Source organism: Mangifera indica, chromosome 2 (genome assembly GCF_011075055.1).
Source record: "Mangifera indica cultivar Alphonso chromosome 2, CATAS_Mindica_2.1, whole genome shotgun sequence".
NCBI lineage: Eukaryota > Viridiplantae > Streptophyta > Magnoliopsida > Sapindales > Anacardiaceae > Mangifera > Mangifera indica.
In genome coordinates this window covers 5553669-5576698 of record NC_058138.1, presented here as the reverse complement: position 1 = coordinate 5576698, position 23030 = coordinate 5553669, and the positions used below count along the sequence as shown (strand labels likewise).

The following is a 23030-nucleotide window of genomic DNA, read 5'->3' as shown; positions in this document are numbered from 1 at the left end:
TATTTATTTTGTTCATAAAAATAAGTGTTTCCAATATTTCCCCAAAAAAATTTAAACTCAAAAATATTTACTTACTTTAATTAATATCCCTTGAAACAACATCATTTCCCTTACAGCCAACATAAATAATTAAAAAAGAACAATGAAATTCTCTGTAAGCGAAAACGCTCTGAAGACATTCGCCAGGTCCATCACTGCCTTGCACTTGTAGGAACGAGCTTGTCGTTCAATCTTCTTCTTCTATGGCTTGACTTGATTTGAATTTTCTGGTGGATTTTTAGTTGATCACACGTAGTGTTTATTTGATTATTCCTTAATCATGCTTCGAAATGCAACGTTTTGATCTTTATTAGGGTTATTGCTTCTTGGCTGTAGATTTTGGAGAGTATAAACTGATTAATTAGATTTATTTATTTTTTTTCGGAAAATAATCTGAGATAAAGTGAAAGAAATAAAAAGAAGAAGAATATGCTAATTACTACTTACCGAGCTCTGATTAGTTGCTGAGAAGTTCAAAGAAAGAAAGAAGAAATTGAAGTTACAAATTCTATATTGTTCGTTGTTTTTCTTTCTGAAGAGTTAAAACTTAGATGGAATTGGTATTGATGTCTTTCTGCGCTTTTCTTGATGAGGTGTTATACACATAGCACATATAGACATGATCTTAAAATTTACAGCTTTGATGAGGGCGGTGTACAGGTAATGTTTTAGTGATGCAGATAAGATTATAGAATTAATCTTTGAGGCCTACATGTTAATGTATGATTTGCTGCATAATTATGGCCTTTGGCGTTGTCTCTGACATCTTTAGTAAGTTGCATCATAAAGAAGGTATTTGTTGGCAGATGCCAGCAGCTGCATTTGCCAAAGGCCTCCTTGACCTTGGAGGATAGTTGACGCCAATCCTGGTTCGTACTCTACTTGTCTGATAAATCTGTATGGTTCTGTTTGCCAAATACATGCATCATATTACTGAGCAGTATATTTTTATGAATGTATGCATATGTTTAAACATGAATAATAGACCAACGTTTTGTGCATTGTACACGATTGACCGATTTTAGATATGTTAACCTATTGATGTGAATCTAGTACTACCCCTAAATTTTAGATATGTTAACTGACTGCTAAAAGATAAGACTCTGGTTTGCATGTGGTTTTAATTGTCTTCATTCATTGGATTTTTGAGTTTCCAACTTACCTAATTTACTAGGTCTCATCATGTCTTGTAGAAAATGTGGGACTAGAAAATGTGTCAGGTAATTCCTTTGGTTCCTTCAGGATTTATGCCTAGACCATTTTTTTCCCTATTGTTTGCTTCTGACATGATGATACCTCTGGGTATGGCTTATAATAGTTCTGTTTTTCTTACCTTGAAGCTTGGACTGGTTAAATTGTGCACCGATTGAGTCACTAAAAAGCAAATGTTTAATTGTAACAATGCACTCTTTTACAAGAAGGCAAACAAAACCTATATTTTTATGGTATTAACATACATAGTTACTGCACTTTATGAGATTATTTTGTAACTTACAACTAGCATTACGGAGGTGAGGCTGGCATACAGATTTTTGAATCACATTTAACTTTATGGAAGATTGGAATGTGCCATTTGAGCAGGGTGTAATTTTACCTCAGGTAATTATATCATAAAAATCCTAAATAATGGCTTCTGATTGGATCTGGTCTGGTCTTCCTCAGGTAGACCTAGAGTACTACTTGAGGAGCGTTTCTTTAAGACCAGATGTTTTGCTTGAAAATTCTTGACATTTAATGCTCGGTCTTGAACACAGCAGCAAGTTCTCTCATCATTGCCAGATAGTTATAACAAATTCTTAGATTTTGCTTCTCACACAGTTGAGGGGTGGCCTTTTCAATTTGGCTCCAATTTTGTTGCAGTGCTGCCATCAGAGAATTTCAATTTTCAATACAGAACAGGAATTAGTTAAATTTGGGATGCCTTCCTATTTATTTGTAGGTTTATGTGTATATCCATGGAAATGCATCAAAAATTTTTTTTTTGTTTTATTTTTCACTCATCTAAGTGTGGTAACTAGTTGGCTTGGTGCAGTTATTGCATTTTGATCAAGATGGGAGTAGTGGATTGAGCCTTGCACTGCAGGTATCAAGCAGCTCTCTTCTGTTGTTTTTTTGAGTGTTTATTGTATTTTGTTTTATATTTCTACTGAAGCAAGTGCACTTTCCATTTGTCTATGAAGCAGGTCTCTTTACTTCAGGGAGGGGGTGGGGGTGTTATGCATCATTGACACAAGATAGAATTGCCTTCTTGAGTTCTTTTAATTAGCTCTGAACCGCATGTGCAGCAGTGTATTTTGGTTACAAGATTTATGTTCCTTATTTATAGGAGACTATTCCTTTCAATTATAACACTATTATGCATACTAAAATGTCTTGCTCATCTGGGTTTACCTTCTTTGAAAAATATTTTTGGAATAGATCATGCCTGTACTAGTCTTGCTAACATACGCAAAGAGGGTTAAGCCCCCATTCTACTGAGTACACTGTATTTCTTTATATTATTGTTTCATAATCCCATTATCCTGTACATTTAATCCTTAAATTACTAGAGAAAAGCTACTCCTTGATTATCAAAACCTGTATCTGTGGTATCATCTTGTGTGATAGTTTTAGTTTTTGGTCGGTGTCTCTAGCTCTTGATATAAGAATGAACTTTTTTCTCAGCTCTAAATTATCTTTCATTTCTTATTAGAACTTTGCTTATTGTTGCTTGCAAATATCATCACTTTATCTTTAAGTGACCACATCCATTCTATATTTGAGCTACCTCTTAATTAGCACCTCTGTTTATCTTTCTTGCCTTTTTAAATCATGCACAAGTTATTTGATCTCTCCCTAATGCAGGAGGACAACACAAAAACTGAGAAGGTGACAGCTGCTGGCATGTATTTTCTTGGTTTCCTGGTTCACCAGTTAGATCAAACAGCCAACTTGGTAAGTCAATGATGGTGTAATATATCTTGGTGACTCATCATGTTTGAGTTTGATTTTGCTCACTTTTTAAGTTATATTTTATAGTTCTTTTTAGCCAGCTGCTGCAAAGGATCCGGATGCTGCCAGCTTTAAAAAACTGGATATCCTTCAGCCATGTGAAATAACTGAACTGAAGGCAGGCACACATACATTTGCTGTTTATGGTCAGTTCTTCAGTTTCTGTTCAGTGCATGTGTTGTATTTTTCAATACTCATTTGGGTGAACTTTTTTGTTTCTGTTACATTTCTTCTAGGTGATAATTTTTTTTTTTTAAAAAGTGCTAGCTGCACTATAGAATTTCTTTGTGCTGCACCTTTTAAAGAAGAGAAGGAGAATCTTAGAGCTGTGGAGGCTCATTCTGACGGAAAGATATTTGAGTTGTGCTTAATTGCTAGTCTGTTGAAAATCATTCACATGCTCCTTCAAGATAAAAATCATGAGTAATCTGTGTCTCTTTAATGTTCTATTGTAGTTTTATTATTTTACAAACTATAGACAAATATATAGCTAAGTAATTGTTGATAATGAATTTTAATATTAATTGTTGCAGACTTATCTAACATACATATACTTATTTTGCTTCTTTTGCCATGCAATTACCCCTTTGTTGTAGATTTTCTTTCATGAGAATTACCCTTTGATAACATGTCTTTTTGTACGATTTGATCATTTATCCCGATTGACTTTTGGGACGAATTTTTGATTTTCTAGGATGAAAATTTTCATCACCTTGAAGAAATTTGTTGTAATGAGTAAACGATATATTATAATCTATTTTGACAAATGGCACCAATTTAGTACATGAAGTTTACTATATGTATGAACTACCTTCTCCTATATTTTAAATTGACCTAAATATTATTCATTCTTCCAAATCCTATAATGTTCTTGGGGCTCCTTCTATACAATGTTTTTAACTGATTCTGTTTCAATATCTTTTGACAAATCACATATTTAGAAGTTAGACGATGACTAAAAAAGTCGAAGCGATTTCAATTTTTTTCAAATTGAAAGGAGTTTGGTTGAATGATCAAGGGGAGTTTGACCATTTTCACCTAAGTTGGATGGTTAAGTGACAAATGACTGGGATGCTTGTGCTTTTCTTCATATGCTGTGTAACTTTTTGTTAATTGATGTTTAATTTTTTAGTTAATGCTTTAATGTTACAGAAAATTTAGGTAGTATTGAATAATTTGGTTGTAGTGGATTTGAGATTTTTGGACTTGGTTTCATGGATATAGACTATGTTTATAGTTGAACAGTGTGATAATTATTAGTCCTCTTTGTGTAATGCTCGTTTATCATTTACGATTGGTGTAGATCAATGGACAAGTTAGTTACACATTTTTACTATTTCATGTTATTCCTTATAATGGATATATTTCAAATTTTCTTGTTATTACTACATACATAATTATGTTCTCTACTTAGAATGCCATCAAACATTATTCAGTCACACAAACAAGTTAAACAGTCATATAATTGACTTACATTCCTATAATTAGCAAAATTTTTTATGAAATCTAACTACTTTCAGAAAGAAAAAAATCCTAACAATATAGAAATTTCAACAATTTATGAAGCAAGGTTGTAGAAAGAACAAACCCTAACAATGTAGACATAACAATTTAAAGAGACACTTGACATTTATCAATCGTTGTTGATTAGTCATCATAGTTGAAATAATCACTAATTATAATCGTTGTTGTCATCATTCATTTGATGTTGTCTCTATAAATCAGGATTCCAACTTCATGAAATCAATTACACAAACAAAGAAAAAAACATGAAGTGACATGAAGATTGAAGAGTTAAAATTAGAGATTTTATTGGAGCTGCTATCGAACTCAACTTTTCCATTGCATTCTAGATATTAGGAACTTGTGTTTTTTAAATATGTATAGAAATCAAATGGTGTTGGTTCAAACTTTTATTTATGCTATTTTTTTTATTAATAATATGCAATATAAACCAGCATTTCAATTGGATTCTAATCATAAATTGGTGTCTAATCGCCAGTCCAAAGGCAAATGAAAGAAATCAAACTACTAAAACAATTTTCGAATCAAGTGTTTTTGTTTTGCATAAAGGATGGTGGTTCAATTAGTCAAACAAACCGGTCCAATCCGATTTTTATAACCACAATAGGAAGAATTTCAACAATCTTTGATAATGTATCAAATTTGTATTAATAATGTTGAAAATATTATGATAAATAATTTCATAAAGAGTAAAATTATATGTACTAATTATAATGTTTTAGGAATGGACGATTTTATAGTGATAAAAAATATTTAATTATATAATAATAAAATATTAATTTGGTTTATATTTTCATTGTGGCCATTGTATATGAGGTATTGTTTGTAATTGAGAACGTTTCCATGAGTTCGTGATTTTGTTTTTGTTTTTATGGTTGTCATTTGGACTAGTTTTGGGTTGAAGTAGGGGGAGATGCCCATTGGGCTTTTTTGGGCTGCATCTCTAACCCTATAGAATTTGCATAGTGATATTTTTGTGAGATTAACTAAAATATCTATAAATGTTAATTAATGTAACATCAATAATGGTAACTTAGGAAGTAATTTTTAACTTAGTTGATAATATGTAGGGTTGGCTTCGAATCAAATCGAGTTTAAACTTGCTTTAAAGTTGCTCTTGAGAGAGGTCGAGTCGAGTTTGGCTTGAGTTCGAGTTCAAACCAAACAAAAAATAACTAAAATGACACTATTTTGATGTGTATTGATCAAAACGATATCATTTTAATTGATTCATATAAAAAATTTTCAAATTCATAAACTTGGTAAAGTGAACACCTCTAAAGTTTAAGCTCAAAATATTTAATTCTTGAATTAGAGCCCGAGTTTGTTTTAGTTGAGCTTATTTAGAGTTTGTTTGAGCCAATTATTTTTAAACTTGATTCAAATATAACCTAATAATATAACACAAATCTAACATATTTTATTTGGATTTTAAATTTATGAACCAACTCAATAATGTTTTCAAATAAGTACAATAAAATATTGGTATTTACAGTATGAAACTTTCTATTTTCCAAGCTTGAAAACCTTAAAACTGGCGGCAATTTAACAGCAAGAAAAGCTTCAATGCAAAAGTGGAAGCACCATCCAAACGGGGGCAAAAATAAGAAACACTTGATCTTTCTATCAAAGTTTGCATACAGGAGACTTCAATATAAGGATTATAGCCAAGGGAATAATGGTTTCACAAGCTCTAAGAACCATACAGCTTTCAAAGAAGTACAACAAATACAGTGGCCAACTGCTGTGCTGATGCTGTAGAGGGATGAATTTATAAATCCATTTATTCTGAGAATACGGAAAAATAAGAACTTTACAGCATTGTGCAACCTTTGCGTGACTCATCTTGATATCGTCATAGTATGATGTGATCATAGGAGAATGAGAAGCTTCCACCAGAACATTTTCTATGTTTATCTAATTTACATTTGGATGTTTTTTTCATAAATTTCTGTAAATTGTGTCATCTGCTTCTCTGCAAACTAACCAAACTCTTGCATCTTCAAATGCCACTTTTAAATTAGGCCTTGCATTTAGAGTTCTCATGGCACCACGAATTATATGAGAGGCAGGAAATTTTTCTATAGAAATATGTTTCATCGAAATGTGGAAACAGCAGGATCATCCTTGCAATTGTTGATAGAATCCGGAAGATGCAGAGCAGATGATCAGTTTCTTGTACCTCAGAGCCTTGCATTGTATACTCTTTGACACATCTAGCAAATTTTCACTTGAAACTTCTAATTGAAAATCTAGACAGTAGCCATCATGTGTAACAACTTTCATCATTAGTAAACCTACATAATGAGTATTGGCACAAGAAGACTTTTGTTTTAGGAACCTTATTGCAACAAATCATCTATCTATATACACTTAATACCTTTCAAACTATCAAGTGGCCCCTTTAACTTACCATGGATAGCAAGATTGAAACTTTGTGAACCAGATGTAGAGCCTAATTCAGGACTGCACTCTGCAACAGCAATGATAAACGGCTGCCATCCAGCTTGATTATGAATAATCCATTTCTTTATGGTAATTACCATATTCAAGATCTGAAGTATGTCACCTAATGTAAACTCTGTCAAGCACAAATTCTTCAATGTAGCACCAACTTCATACCTATAAACAAAAATGCAAAAGCACACAAGACACAATAAAAAAACAGTCCACTTATAAATCCTAGAAGCCAAGAAAGGCTAATCTAAACAACCAAAAAAAAATTTACCTGCATTGAGAGGCCATTATTGCAGATTGTCCTCCAGGAGACATCAGAAGCTTTTTAATTCTTTCCCATGTCATTTCCGAGATTTGTGTAGGATTACTAGTACGTGCTATCGTTGACACCCAAATTAAATCCTAAATTTCTGTAACAAAAATGTAGTAAAGGAAAGTAGGGATCGATCCCTCGAAGAGCCTTGATTAGTACGTTGTTACAAATAATCGAAACAAAGAAATAAAAGGGGGGTTTTGAACTGAATGCAAATTATAATAGAAAAAAATAAATAAAAATTCAGAAAAGTAATCTAAAAGGAATAAATTGATTTAACAAACCTTGGTCTTCGGTCACATCCACCAATGGAACTACGATTGATCATCGAAACCATAATTATCAAATTAATTAATTGAATATTCGTTGTGGTATTAAATTTACCTGTCATTCCTTACGATTAGTTAACCAAAAACATGTATTCCAATTAACCCTTATTGATTAATAATTCGGATACGATCTCGAATTTAATTAAACAATAGCATTACGAATTAGAAAGACCAACGAAGCAAGATAACACAAACGTACGACGTTGCATTTAATCCAGTTGATTATTTTCCTAGGATTTAAAGTTTCTGACGCAGCAAACGATAAACCTAGTTGCCACTTCGATTAGGTGGGTTGAACAATTACGGATTCAGCACCTAAACTAGCAATAGATTATATTAATTGATAAACTAATTGCGCATCTTAGAAATCAACCAACACAATCATGAAATATAATTCAGAAAGATAACCAATACTCAAATAATTAAAAGATGCATTAAAGAACAAAAATAAATCTCACAATCATTGTAGTTCCATGGTTTCAGATCCCTTCAACCAAGATAAATTACTCAGCCACTGTAGAACATATTTTGCTCTTTAATTCTCTCCTTACAATGGTTGATAATCTCAAATAAAAGTAAGAGTATATATATATTATCTTCCTACTAAAAATCTGGAAATTGAAATCAATCCTAATCTCCTAATCCAATCAAGCAAAGTGATACATATCTTCCCAAAAAGAAAGGAAAAGATATGTATTTTTAATATAAATCCTTCTTCCAAAAATATCATTCCTTATTTAGCTCAATTAATCCTCTTTTCCAGCTGGTGATTATCCCTTTCCTTGGAAGCAAATCTTAATATTTTATGGACTCTTGCAACAGATCTGGACGTTCAGATCTGCTTTCCGAATTTTGCTTTCATCTTTCACGTGCCCACGCCTAGTCTGCATTACGAAATTTCCAGTTTAATATATCTGCTCCAGTTTTTCCTCTTTTTGCCCAACTTATTCCAAAATTGCTCAAAGCTTCCTAAAAGCAAAAAGATAAGTAAATCCATTAGATTGAATCAAATTTCCACACAACACAAGGGAATTATAAATCAAAATAGTAACAATTAATGGCCTTATCAAATTCCCCCACACTTATCTTTTGCTCGTCCTCGAGTAAAACAAAAACAAAAACAAAGCAAACACAAAAATGTTCCATCAATCTCTTTTCTCACGATACCAAAAAGTGTGCATACCTTAAGATTTAAACCAACCAAGATTCAAGCATCAACACACATCATTATCAAACTTTACAAGGAAGTATGCACAAAGACAAATCAAGATAATCGCATTCTAAAGCATGTATAAAGCTTTGGTGAATCATCCTCACGGTTATCACTCATATCACTCATGTGTTTAATGGTTCGGTGTTTCGCTCAAATTCTTCCAATGCAAACATTCTACCATAAGCTTGCTCATGCACCAAATCTCCACCACTTAGATTATATACATGCTTAAATCAAAAGGACTTTATTTAAGGTTGTAATGGGGCTTTGGGTAAAGGTGAGGATTAATGGATACAAAAGGTTAAAACCATGAATATTAACAAAACATTTAAACACCTAAGGGGAACAAAAATGTAAAGCTAAAGCCACCATATTCACCACATTTCTTTGCTACTTTCCATTGCCTTTCTCTTCTCTCTTTTTCAACTTCTTCTCTTTTTTTTTTTTTTTTCCTTTCTTTTCTGTTTTCTTTTTCAGCATTTTTTTTTTCTTGAATAACTAAGAGAATTGACAATAAAGCTAGCAACATAGGGCAGTAACAATAGCAACATAAGGCAATAACTAAGAGAATTTAAGTCCCCTTTTCCCCCATACTTAAAATTCTTCAAGATAGCAAATTCACCCAACAACAAATTTTTAGTTTAAATGCCCTGCTAATTTTCATGGTTGGGTGAGGATTTTTACTTGAAGGCTTGGGTTTGTAATATGGTTTTAGCACAAAGAATCAAGGGTTTTGTAAGGCTCAAGGGGTTAACTAGGGAAATTAAAATAGGTTGGCTTTTTAAGCTAAAGGTTTTAAACAAGAATGCCTTTATCATTTCCATGCATGCATATTTTAATGTGGTCTCGAAACGGTTCAAAGCAAGTTCTAGAGATATATTCACATGGGAGAATATCACTCATCAAAGAAAATATAGATTGATATGTATGTTTCAATCTTTTTCGGCTCAAAACTCAAGGGATAAATAAATTCACCTCAACTTCAAACAAACTCTAGCACTCAATTATCAAAATTTGTTTAAGTGCATACCCCTAATTAATCTAACAAATCAGTGTACAATGCTCTCCTATTGAATCGGCTAAATTCCAAAGCATGCATACAAATTAATTCATTCAAAGTGAAATTAATGGACTGTTTAGCTGACTAAAAACAGGGAAGGATACACTAGCTGCCATAAAAATCAAACTTTATCCAACAAGGAGCAGCAACATAGACAAAACAAAGAAAAAATTTTAGGCATAACAGAATACGCCTAACACAAGGAAGACAGAACAACAACAAAAAAAAAAAAAAAAAAACTGACAGAGAAACAGAATAGAATAAAAGCAGAACAGAGAAGACTAGAGCAGAAAAGAACAGAACAAGTAAACAAAACAGAGCAAAAAAAAATAAATAAATAAAATAAAACTGAAGGACATAATAGTACACAATAGAAAAATAAACAGCAGAAAAATAAAACACAAATGAACCCTCCCCCACACTTAAACCAAACATTGTCTTCAATGTTTAAACAAAACAGAATATAATGAGAACTGAAATTTAAAAGAAAAGGGAAAGAAGACTTCTCTGGATTTAGGGAAAAGGAACAGTAGTTCGAATTTTTGGAGAGTTGCAATTGATGGAAGATTCTTCAGATTTTGATAACAGCTCTGGTGTAGGAGGCCTCCGATGGGTGGGTTTTTGCTGCTCTTTGATGCTTGTGAACGGGTTCTGACCATGGCGTTGCAGAATGAGGAAAGGGGCTGCTAGGTTTTTATTTTAGTTGGAGAGAAATTGTGAGGCGTAGGTTTGGCAAATATGGTCTCTGGAAGCATATAAACCCAGCCTTATAATTACACTAAATCATATGGCCCCCTTGAATTTAAGAAAATAGCAAAGCAGAAGCTAGACTTTTGACGGAAGCACATGACCCAGTTCCAGAATACCAAAATGCAGATTTCTCCCTCATGAACATTTACAGACAGCTCACTGGAACCTGCAGGAGGAAGAAGACGATTGAACAGTAACATGAAAATAAATTAAAATAAACCTAAGCGAAAATCATAAAATAATTGCTAATTAAATATCTAAAAATCATAAACTAAAATTTAAAACTAAAATTGGAAAACATAAACCGAAATTAAAGCAAATGTCTAGAAAATTAAAATTTAAGCATTAATCAAAATAAGATTGAAAGCTTGGGTTGCCTCCCAAGTAGCGCCTTTGTTTACAGTCGTCGGCTCGACGTAATGCCTTCATTTATTTATCCGGGATCTTTCAACTCCACTTCTCTGATGTTTTCAGTTGGCACTCCTTTGTAAAACAGTTTGAGTCTATGGCCATTAACTTGAAATACTTTTGATGTCGCTAAGCTCTGAATCTCTAGCTTCTTCGGAATTTGCACCAGTTTCTCTTTTTGCTGCTCATTTAACTTGCTGGAAATGATCACTGGTAAGATTTTCCCATCTCCTAGGTACACATATTTAAGGTGATTTGGAAGAGATTTCAGCTCCAGCTCTGGTACCTGCAAAATAGAAGGTAACAATTTTTCATTAGGCACTGGCAGCTCAATATAAAATAAATTACCTGTATTTTTCAGCTCTCTGAATTCATTCATCTTTGTCCCTGCATTCTGCACATCTGAAATTAATTTAAATTCATCTCTTTCTTTCAAAATATTTTTATGGTTAGCCACCTTTAACTCATCATCACATCAAGTATATCCTGCGCTAGAGAGTCAATTAAATCAAATGAATACACAGGAAAATTCACATCAGAATATTTCATAGCATCATAAATATTAAATTGGACAGCTTCACCATCAAACTCCATGGTCAGTGTGCCTTTGTGAACATCAATTTTCGTTTTAGCTGTTTTCAGAAAGGGTCTTCTTAGCAAAATAGGTGCAGATTGGTCATTATTTTCCATGTCAAGAACATAAAAATCAGCTGGGAAAATTAATTTATCATTAACTTGAACAAGAACATCTTCAATTAACCCCTTGGGATATACATTTGATTTATCAGCCAACTGAATAACTGTGTCAGTTTTTTCTAAAGGTCCAAGATTAAGAGCAGAATAAATGGAATATGACATTACATTAATAGATGCTCCTAAATCTAACATGGCTTTTTCAATTTTTGTGCCTCATATTGTGCAAGGGATGCAAAACATACCTGGATCTTTGCATTTTTCAGGAAGATTTTTGCGAATTATGGCTGAAACATTTTCTCCTACCTCTATTTTTTCATACCTTTTGAGTTTTTGCTTTCTTTTCAATGTACACAGCTCTTTCAAAAATTTAGCATAGCGAGGCACTTGTTTTATTGCATCAAACAGTGGAATATTGACTTCACAGTCTCGAAAGGTTTCATATAAATCCGCATTACGTTCGTACTTCAGTTTTAAAGCTTCAGGAAAAGGAGGAACAGGTTTGTATTTGCTGAAAGAAATATATTTACCTGTCGCTACCTTTTCGGAAGAATTATTTTCTGCTGCCAATTTTTCTCTGTTTTCTGCTGGCTGTGTTGGTGCAAGTTGTGCTTTAATTGGCATCTCCAGCTCCTTTCCACTCCTTAACATTATGGCACTAACATTCTCCTTTGGGTTTATCACAGTTTGTGACGGCAGTTTGCTTGAATTTTGTGCTTCCAGCCTATTGATTGCAATAGCCATCTGACTCATTTGATTTTCCAAATTTTGAATGCTGATTCTGGTTTCCTGTTGAAATTTCACAATGTTAGTAGCCAAACTTTTAACAATATCTTCAAGAGATGTATCTAAACCAGAATTTTGGGGTGGTTGCTGTTGTCTAGGAACATAGGGCTGCTGATACGGCTGAAAATTATTTGAAGGCTGATTCGTATTTGCATTCCCATAACGAAAATTAGGATGATCTCTCCAACCGGAATTGTAGGTATTCGAATATGGATTATAATTATGATTTCGCTGCTGTTGTCCTAAAAATCCGCCCACTGCATTAGCATGTTCAGAGCAGTCCTCCTGAAGTGTTGGACACATATCAGTTGGATGTCCTCCTACCGAACAGATTCCACAAACTTTCGCTGCCTCTGTTTTTCCTACAGCCATTTGACGTACAAGAGTAGTTAGATCATCAAGTCGTCTTTCAAGAGAAGATACATTTACCTCATTGACGCGTCGAGACGAATGGTCTAATCTATTCCCAAATTGTTGTGAATTCGACGCCATATTTGTAATTAAATTTCGGGCTGCTTCAGGTGTTTTGTCAGCCAATGCTCTACCACTCGCTGCATCAATCATATTTCTCTCATTTGATAGAAGTCCTTCGTAGAAATATTGAATAAGCAGCTGGTCACTAATTTGGTGATGTGGACAGCTTGCACAAAGTTTTTTAAAGCGCTCCCAATATTCGTATAAAGATTCTCCAGTATGCTGCTGAATGCCACAGATTTCTTTCCTTATGCTGGCTGCTCTTGATGCTGGAAAAAATTTCTGCAAAAATAATCTTTTCATCTCATGCCAAGTAGTGATACTTCCAGCGGGTAGATAATACAACCAATCTTGAGCATCATCTTTCAAAGAAAACGGAAAAGCCCTCATCTTGATTTGTTCTTCGGTTACTCCATTCGGTTTCATTCCGGTGCACACCACATGAAATTCTTTTAAATGTTTATGAGGATCTTCACCTGCGGAACCACGAAAAATAGGTAAAAGATGAATTAGTCCAAATTTTAATTCGAAGGTGGCATTAACATCTAAATTCGGAAAAGTAATGCAGTGTGGTTGTTGATTTAAATTTGGAGCAGCAAGCTCTCGTAAAGTCTGATTTTCAGCCATGTTTTCCTCTGTTTCGTGAACTGATTTGTGTGCTTACAGTCTCCTTTTTGTTTCTTTTCTCAACCCTTTTACAGTCTTTTCAATTTCTGGATCAAATTGTAAACTAGCTTGTTTCAAAGATCGCGTAACGAACATACAAATTAAAAACTCCCCGGCAACGGCGCCAAAATTTGGTACGTGCTGTCGTTGACACCCAAATTAAATCCTAAATTCCTGTAACAAAAATGTAGTAAAGGAAAGTAGGGATCGATCCCTCGAAGAGCCTTGATTAGTACGTCGTTACAAATAATCGAAACAAAGAAATAAAAGGGGGGTTTTGAACTAAATGCAAATTATAATGGAAAACAATAAATAAAAATTCAGAAAAGTAATCTAAAAGGAATAAATTGATTTAACAAACCTTGGTCTTCGGTCACATCCACCAATGGAACTACGATTGATCATCGAAACCATAAATATCAAATTAATTAATTGAATATTCGTTGTGGTATTAAATTTACCTGTCATTCCTTACGATTAGTTAACCAAAAACATGTATTCCAATTAACCCTTATTGATTAATAATTCGGATACGATCTCGAATTTAATTAAACAATAGCATTACGAATTAGAAAGACCAACGAAGCAAGATAACACAAACGTACGACGTTGCATTTAATCCAGTTGATTATTTTCCTAGGATTTAAAGTTTCTGACGCAGCAAACGATAAACCTAGTTGCCACTTCGATTAGGTGGGTTGAACAATTACGGATTCAGCACCTAAACTAGCAATAGATTATATTAATTGATAAACTAATTGCGCATCTTAGAAATCAACCAACACAATCATGAAATATAATTCAGAAAGATAACCAATACTCAAATAATTAAAAGATGCATTAAAGAACAAAAATAAATCTCACAATCATTGTAGTTCCATGGTTTCAGATCCCTTCAACCAAGATAAATTACTCAGCCACTGTAGAACATATTTTGCTCTTTAATTCTCTCCTTACAATGGTTGATAATCTCAAATAAAAGTAAGAGTATATATATATTATCTTCCTACTAAAAATCTGGAAATTGAAATCAATCCTAATCTCCTAATCCAATCAAGCAAAGTGATACATATCTTCCCAAAAAGAAAGGAAAAGATATGTATTTTTAATATAAATCCTTCTTCCAAAAATATCATTCCTTATTTAGCTCAATTAATCCTCTTTTCCAGCTGGTGATTATCCCTTTCCTTGGAAGCAAATCTTAATATTTTATGGACTCTTGCAACAGATCTGGACGTTCAGATCTGCTTTCCAGATTTTGCTTTCATCTTTCACGTGCCCACGCCTAGTCTGCATTATGAAATTTCCAGTTTAATATATCTGCTCCAGTTTTTCCTCTTTTTGGCCCAACTTATTCCAAAATTGCTCAAAGCTTCCTAAAAGCAAAAAGATAAGTAAATCCATTAGATTGAATCAAATTTCCACACAACACAAGGGAATTATAAATCAAAATAGTAACAATTAATGGCCTTATCAATTACCAACAATAGGTTTCACACATTTCCAGAGTTTCTCATTCTTATCAACATACAAGTTCATAGCTCCAATGTTTTGCTTCACTACCATGTACTACTGATCAATATCAATTTCCAAGGACCTTTTAATTACAATATTCCGATGCATTTGCTCCCCACATCAAATGCAATCGACTATATTACCTTCAGTTGCCATTATCATCTTACTTTTCAAGGAGTTCAATGCTAGGAACACTACACCTATACAGCTTTGGACATAATAAGAAGGTTTTGGACACCCTTGCATTCCCCATATGACACTACTAGAAATGTTAATTGAGTTTACTAGTGACAAAAACAACAGCCTCCTATGCTCTATATGTCCATTTTGCAACTTACTTAAAAATCTAGGCTTCGGATTCATACTAATAGGATCAAATTTGGTGACTTCACCACCTTTTTGGACAGAACTACGAGTTGATTACAATTAGGGCGATTGTTTGGCATTAAAGATTGTGATGGATAATGATTTCGATAACCATTTTAAGCAAGGTTGAAATGAGCAAATTTGTCCAGGCAAGGCCCATAACAGAACTCTTGGGATTATAATTAGTACCAGGGTGGTGATAATTTACATGTTTCTTCATCTTCCAACATATCAACTAGAGCACTGTTACTGAATTTCTAATTAGGATTCACGAGGTAGGGAACTTGTACATGAGCAAAAGGCATATCATTAGGGACTGAAATTTGTTACCAATTTTAGTCGTAAACAAGGGTCCCCAGCCACAAGACTCGTGCAGAGCCATATGATCTTGGTGACTGCAAGGAGAAGAGCCAAGGCTTTTCGTAGCTGAGCAAACAAAATGTTGTATCTTCTCATCCTCAATTGACAGAGAGCACTGGAGAAATCTCGATCTCCAGACATTAACATTATATTTGCAGGTCGCCTGGAACAACAGGTCCGCTAGAATTTCCTTGTCACTTGCATCCTTAAACTCTGCTCATTCAACAAAACTACCCATAAATATTCATTGAAAATCTGCAACCCAGAAAACACAATTCCTCAAAATATAACACAGATTAGGCAGTTTATCAGATTCGAGGACAAACCCAGGAATTAATATTAGGAGACACAAGCTAAGTCATATATATGCCCATTGGAGCAATCAAGTTAAATTATAGCTTTTTTTATTAGTCATTAACTATATTGTCACTTTACAGCAATTTGTATCTTAAATTAATCATTTCAATTTCCATTTCCTTGGTGAGAATTTCAGCTGAAGAAAACTTGTACCAACTGTCACTCTTCAACCAAGTAACCGGTAAAAGTTTACATCAATGACTAAAACTTGATGAAAACTGCTTCTGCAGGAACTGTGGTCGGATAGAGTTCAACAACAATCATATTGTTGAAGAATGAACTTCAGCTGCTAAATATGCAACAATCTCTAGCCTGCAGGTTGCAATTCCAGTCTTTCCTCGGACCTCAGTCCTTTCCTGATTATAATCTTTCTGCCCTCTTCATTCTACTCAAAAACTACAAATCCAAATAGTCTGATGGACAAGTTGATAACCAATTCAAACTTATTAGGGCACTGCTTGATATCTCTGAAAATAAAATAAGTAATGTTAAGCTTCTGCATTGGAAGGGAATTGAAAATTTTTTTCTTTCATATTTATCCAATATATAAAAACATTCTAAATCTTACAGTAAAATTGACGCTAAATATGGGCAGAAATGTAATGTACCACAGGATCATTTTTCAGAAATTGACTTGAGTCAAATTAAATACCCTAGCACTAACTTCATTGATAGTATGCCAGGTATGACTTAACAGAACAAGGAGATTTCCCAAGTGCGTATTGAGCATATTACACCGTAATAACAATTAAACTGACAGGAAATAATGAAAAGAGCAAAGCACAAGTACTAAACAAAAAATACAGTGGACCAAAAAGCTAATGATTCCACAACATTTATAGAGATTTCGACCAATAAGTTTCCCTTTGGAATTTACAATGCAGTAGCATCATGTCACAGATTATAAGATAGCTAGGTAAAGAACAACTAATCTGGCATGTTTACAATCATATGCCATTATAGACTGATTTCTCATGCAACTCAACCAAAACTGCTACATTAGATCCCAAAGAAGCTTACAACCCATCATGGCAAGTTTTCCACCAGGGTAATTTAGAAACTTTCTAATTACAGTTTCATTTCTTGCATTGAATAGAAAGACCCAACCAACAGTCCGTGAGTTATAGCATCTGCTACCCAATCTTTTTCCAACATCAGATCCAATAATCAGGATGCCTCACATTTTAGACCCTCTTTCCAGAGGCCACTGATAAGTATGTTACACATAGATGAATCCAAAGTATCACTATTAGAAACTAGTTTATCAATCCCACTTAAAACCATGTGCAAGTCAGATTGGCTAGCCAAACAACACAGAAGAGTATGCATTGTTTCTTGGTCAGACACTAAACCCTCATTAACCAGCACATTGAAAAAGAAAACAGAATCCTTAGTTCAATTTTGTGCACTCATGCTTTGTATGAGGATGCAATATACTTCCACATCTATAGCACAACTGTCCACCAAAATTTGTGAGAGAATTACCATTAGTCCTATAGCCATTTTTAATTTTGACAATCCATGCATGATTGTCGTGTAAGTTAGAGTAGTATAAGAAGTATTAGAACTGTAAGAAAAACCCCGTAGCCTAATTGCTTTATCCACTTGTCCCATGCTACACATGCAACCTATCAGCATATTGTAAGAAGAAGGACTGAGGGAGCATCTGTCCTTCGACATGACATGAAATACTTCAGCAGCCTCCAAATTTTTCCTGCCTGGCAAAGGCTCCCCATGAGTCCTAATAAGATATAGAATCCAGAACTCAATTTTTGATACAAACCCGATGGAATGCCTGCAGAGCATCCTCATACTTTCTCAACCGACAGTTGCTTACAACAAAAGCTGAGTATGTCGCAGAGTAAGGAACTATGGAAAATATAAACATTCTACAAAGATTTCATCAGCTTTCCTTATTTCCATATTCTCAGAAAGCCATATGATTAGAATATTCCAAGAATCACAATCAGCTATGTTTCTCTCATCCATTTTGTCCAGGATACTTTTTGCCAAAAAAACTTTACCAGCATTGCAACAGCCTTCAAGCATAGCACAAAGTCCTACTACTAGATCAACAAACACATCAACAGCAGGTGTTCTACCATTTTCCATCATCTCTTCAAGAAGATAATTCGCATCATCTAACGTATGGATCTCACACGTGCATCTAATTAACTCCCTATAAATCAACCCATCTGGCAAAAGATTTGAAGCTCTCATCAACCTTAACAGTCGGATTCCCTCCCCTAGTTTTTTTTCCCTACAAAACAGTGGTATTATACAGGTATAGAAACTTAATTTCAGCTCAAATCCAGCATAAAATCTCTCCTAAAATGATAACCGAATCATCCACTCGATTGCTCAAAATAAGTCCTTTTATAATTATTATCTCAAAACTTCTACTATTAGGACTACACCCTTTCTTGTTCATTCTCCTAAACTACAAAATTATCTTACCATAAGTATCAGTTGTGTTGAAACCCTTTTTGGAGAGATACCTATTTAAATGTCGTCACAGCAGAGTTCAAGTCGCCAGTGCTATCCTAAACCCGGATAAGATTATCCGGGTATGGCTGATTCCTCAAAGATTGAATCTTTGGTTCATAATCAGTAACTTGCAGGGCATTAGCACAAGAAAGTGAGGATATACAGGCAGTTAAATTAACCTGTTTGGGGATTTTGTTTGAAAATGTTAAAGATAAAAGCTTAGTGGCCATTGAAGGCGCTCATGAACTAGTTAAGACAATTTGGCATCACTGAAACAGCACCTTAAACAAAAATAAAAGAAAATTAAGACTTGAAATAAGCAATACACGGAAGCTTAATCACTGACTATCAGTGATAGAGATTGAGGCCGAGAATCTATTGTATTGCACTGTTTGTAAGAGAGAACTCCTCCGTGAGTTTGAGATTTTGTTTTTATTGTTGCCATTTGGATGAGTTTTGGGTTGAAGTAGGGGGAATAGGCCCATTGGGCTTTTATGGGCTGCATCTCTACCTTTGAAAATTTGCATAGCAACATTTGTATTAATATCATTAATAAATTTTTGGACTTTGCAAAGAGTCCTATATCTAGAATAATAAAATCATTTACTTCTTTCACTTATTATAAATAAATATTAAGTAAAATATTTCAATCAAGCTAAAATTTTGATTATCTCATGCATGTGAGATTGATCATTAATACAAAGAACTCAATTCATTTTTTTAAGTCTAAATTTTTTTTTCTTATATATATTTATAATTTTTTATATATTAATTAATTAATTAATTATATTAGAGTATTTTTTAAATTTTTAAATAGTATCAGGGCCAACCCATGGGCTTGTGCCTAGGCTCACAGCCAAAGTTGGACAGCCCATAGGCCCACTCTGGCTCACTTTTATAGCGGGCCAAACCCTTTTGTGTCAGGCTTTTTTGCTGAGCTTCCATAACTTGGCTCATTTGATACCTCTAAACATAGTTATTGGCTAGCCGATGTTAGCATTCATTTATAAAATTTTTCAGTTAAATATTTTTAAGTTTTTTATTACAAACGAGGAATTTGTATTTGTTTCAACATAACAAAAACTTATATACAAACTACTATCAATTATCAATGGTTCTGTGTAGGTGTCATTGAATATCATGTAGTATATAATTATTATAGTTTACTAAGCATAAATGTTTGAGAATTAAAAAACATATTACAGAATGAACTCTAATTGTAAAAGGAAAGGTAACATATAGATTCAATAACAAGTTTTATTGTTGAAAAGAAGTCAATCATATAAGCTGCAAATTAAACTTAATTTTTAAGCAATTCCATAATATTTTGATCTCACAACTAATCAGTAAGTGGCATTAGCACTCGTAATATTTCACCATTTTCCTTGAATAGAGATATCTCCATCTAGCATTCTTTTAGCGTTATGTTTGAATTTCTTGTCTCAACCAATTCATCACTCCATGAACATTTGATGCTATAGTTCGCTGTGAAATAAAAATTCAAACATTATTTATAGAAGAATAATACTACATATACAAACAAATTATACAACATTTTGTGTATAATCTGATGTGTTAACATTTGATTAGGTGATTTTGATATAAGAGAAAAAATAAATAATCACATCACCCAATTACAGTCTATCATCTCAGGTTGTGTACAAAAGGTTATACAATTTAAACAGAAGATGCGCTGCCTGATGTATTGTTTGAAGATAATCTTAATACAACTCAGTTCACAATGCCTTACAAAATCATTCTTCCATCTTAATAAAACGATACAGAAAATATCTTCCCACGTCCAGCATTCGAGAGGCTGGTTCTCCCTTCCCTTATCAATTTTCTATTTTTTTTCTCTCCACTCTCCAGGCCCCCTTTCCAGCCTTATAAGCTTTCTTCAGCAAATTGTCTCTGCAATCTTTGTCTGCCACGTCTGATAATAAATCTCTTTGTGGTCCAACTCCCTTTTTTACAAATCTTCATTTTGCAGCCTGTTTGTCTCCTCTTCTTTTGTTGTGTCTTGACAACTGTCACCTTCATTAGTTGGCCACTTGTGTCCGTCATTCCTTCTTTTTGATGGTTCTTTCTCATCTTAAATGTGGGCTCTAACATTACCCCATTTGTTTTCATATAAGCTGCAAAATTGATTACTTTTAAATGCACATTGATGAGAATAGGCAAATTTGTTTTCAAAACAAAGATACCATTTGGATGTCTTATCCCCTAAAATTAAGAGAAATATTATTAAAACCAAAAAGTTTGATCAATTTTTAGAAATCCCCTCTAAAGTAAATGAGTTAGTTGTAAGGTCAATAAGCTACCAATATTTCAAATGATTAATTTAAATTTCTTAATTGTTTTAAGGATCAATTCAAGTATACCATTTTAATTTGCTTTCATATTTAAATAATTGAAATTTAAATATTTTAATTTTTTTTATTTTTAAATAATTGATATTCAAATATTTAAATATTTAGACATACCATTATAACTTTATTTTTTGATCATATACAACAAGATGAGTGGATCTTTAATATGAATAATTGAATTTTGATTTTAACAATTGCATTTGAGTTATATAGTCCAAAGATCTACTTCTTATATGATTATTTGAATTCATCTCAGTGTTTGTGTATTTCATTTATGTTAGATTGTGATTGAATTTTAAATTTGTGTAAAATATTTCTTATGAATTGCGGTTGTTGTAAACATTTTTTTTATTATATTGGATTTAAGTGAATCGTTAAATTCCCACAAATTTTTTTGCTTCCTTCTCATGGAAGAGCTTTTTTTTGCATAAACAAATTAGTTGTGTTATTATATTCTTTCTTTTAGTACATTATTTCTTTTATTCAATGTTTGGTGGATCCATCATTATATACGATACATGATACGTATCTTATAATATAATATGATACAGGTGAAAAAGGATGTGTATTTTAAGGTGTAACAAATTAATACAATATGATGAATACATAATACGATATAATACATATCTTATGATACGATATATATTATTGATTCGAATTGATACACATTTTTAGAGAAAATGATGTGTTGTAGAGGTGTATTTGAGAAATTTTAAAAATTTAGAGGAGTTTGTAATATTTTTTAAAATGATGATATGTAAATTTAAATTTCATTATTTTATTAATATTTGGTTATTTTATTTTTTAAAAGGTATATTCTACAATATGATATGATATATAATACAGACAATTAAATTTTCAATATACGATATAATACGTAATTCGACTATCATGATTTTAACTTAATGTTAGGGCTATTCGATGAGATCTGAGCCAACTCTTGTTTTGCTCAGTGTAAAATAAAGTTTAAATCTTTTGTATCTATAATAAATAACAATTTATATAGATAAATATTTATTAACTCATAATATTATTAAAATATAATTATTTACTTATGGGTTATTAACAACAAATTTGTATTTTTATTGATTAAATAATTATATAAGATTTTTATATTTTTTTCAGATTATTTAACTCGGATTGTACCGTTGAAGTTATATTGGCTTTTTTAATTAAAAAAATTTATTTGAATCAAATTATTTTTTTAAAAATTAAATTAACCTATTTAAGCACTTTAAAGTTTAACAACCAACAAATAACTAAATAATTTGATTTTAACTCCATTAATGAAATGGTACCAATTACAAGGATGGAACTCTATTAATGAAAGAGTCCAAGTAGTTAAATATTGTTAAGTAAGGTGATCCTACTAAAATTTATACCCTCTCTTTATCTCTCTATTGGTGGGTGATGGGGGTCTCAATCTTCTTCCCTCTCATCTTCCTTTTCAAGTTCCACTAAAAATATTCTCTTCACATGGTAGGAGAGCAATTGCCTCAAATGGGGATAATGCAAAGGATTTAAAGCACAAGAAAGTAAGAATTCAAATATTTTTCCAATAATATTTTTAAATTAAGTTTTTTAATTGATCTATTATTAAAAAATGATTTAATTCAAATAAAATTTATTTATTACCAAAATCACAATGGTTAAAGAGTCATTTCAAGTTTCACCTACAACAAATTTAATCTCAATTGTAAACTAGATACATTGAAATATGGTCCTTGAAATGTAAATACAAGCTGGTCTGGCGTCCTATTATCTTTAAGAGTACAATCACTGTCATGTGGATACTGTTTGAAAAATACGTTTGTTTTTGTCAAATTAATTATCTATCTACTTTTGACATTTTGTCAAATAGTGTATGGAATCG

At 32.8% G+C, this 23030-nt stretch overlaps 2 protein-coding genes and 1 non-coding gene across 9 annotated transcripts in view; 2 read left to right on the top strand and 1 right to left on the bottom strand.

The window, feature by feature from the left end:
* Positions 1-7: 7 nt before the first annotated feature.
* Positions 8-3609, top strand: LOC123196473 (chaperone protein dnaJ 16-like). Of its 7 annotated transcripts, XM_044610543.1 has the most exons (6): positions 22-186; positions 846-908; positions 1900-1974; positions 2072-2122; positions 2884-2973; positions 3068-3609. In XM_044610543.1, the coding sequence occupies exons 3-6, from the start codon at positions 1957-1959 to the stop codon at positions 3455-3457; spliced, it is 549 nt and encodes a 182-aa protein (XP_044466478.1). In that variant the 5' UTR covers positions 22-186; positions 846-908; positions 1900-1956; the 3' UTR covers positions 3458-3609. The 7 variants fall into 7 exon arrangements, 5 of the variants coding, with proteins under 5 accessions (XP_044466487.1, XP_044466478.1, XP_044466469.1 ...); XM_044610552.1 differs by having other exon boundaries at positions 18-1974; positions 3068-3176; positions 3267-3609; XM_044610534.1 differs by having other exon boundaries at positions 22-908.
* A 2534-nt stretch (positions 3610-6143) lies between these two features.
* Positions 6144-23030, bottom strand: part of LOC123209130 (meiosis regulator and mRNA stability factor 1-like) — a 75913-nt gene continuing 59026 nt past the window's right edge. The window contains exons 3-4 of the mRNA XM_044626922.1: positions 6968-7176; positions 6144-6851 (exon numbers count right to left, since the gene is read on the bottom strand). The gene's annotated coding sequence lies outside the window, so the exon portion shown is untranslated. The remainder of the gene's footprint in view (positions 6852-6967; positions 7177-23030) is intronic.
* LOC123209846 lies at positions 13186-13292 on the top strand. The gene has a single exon (XR_006501154.1). It is a non-coding gene; the product is annotated as a small nucleolar RNA R71 (small nucleolar RNA).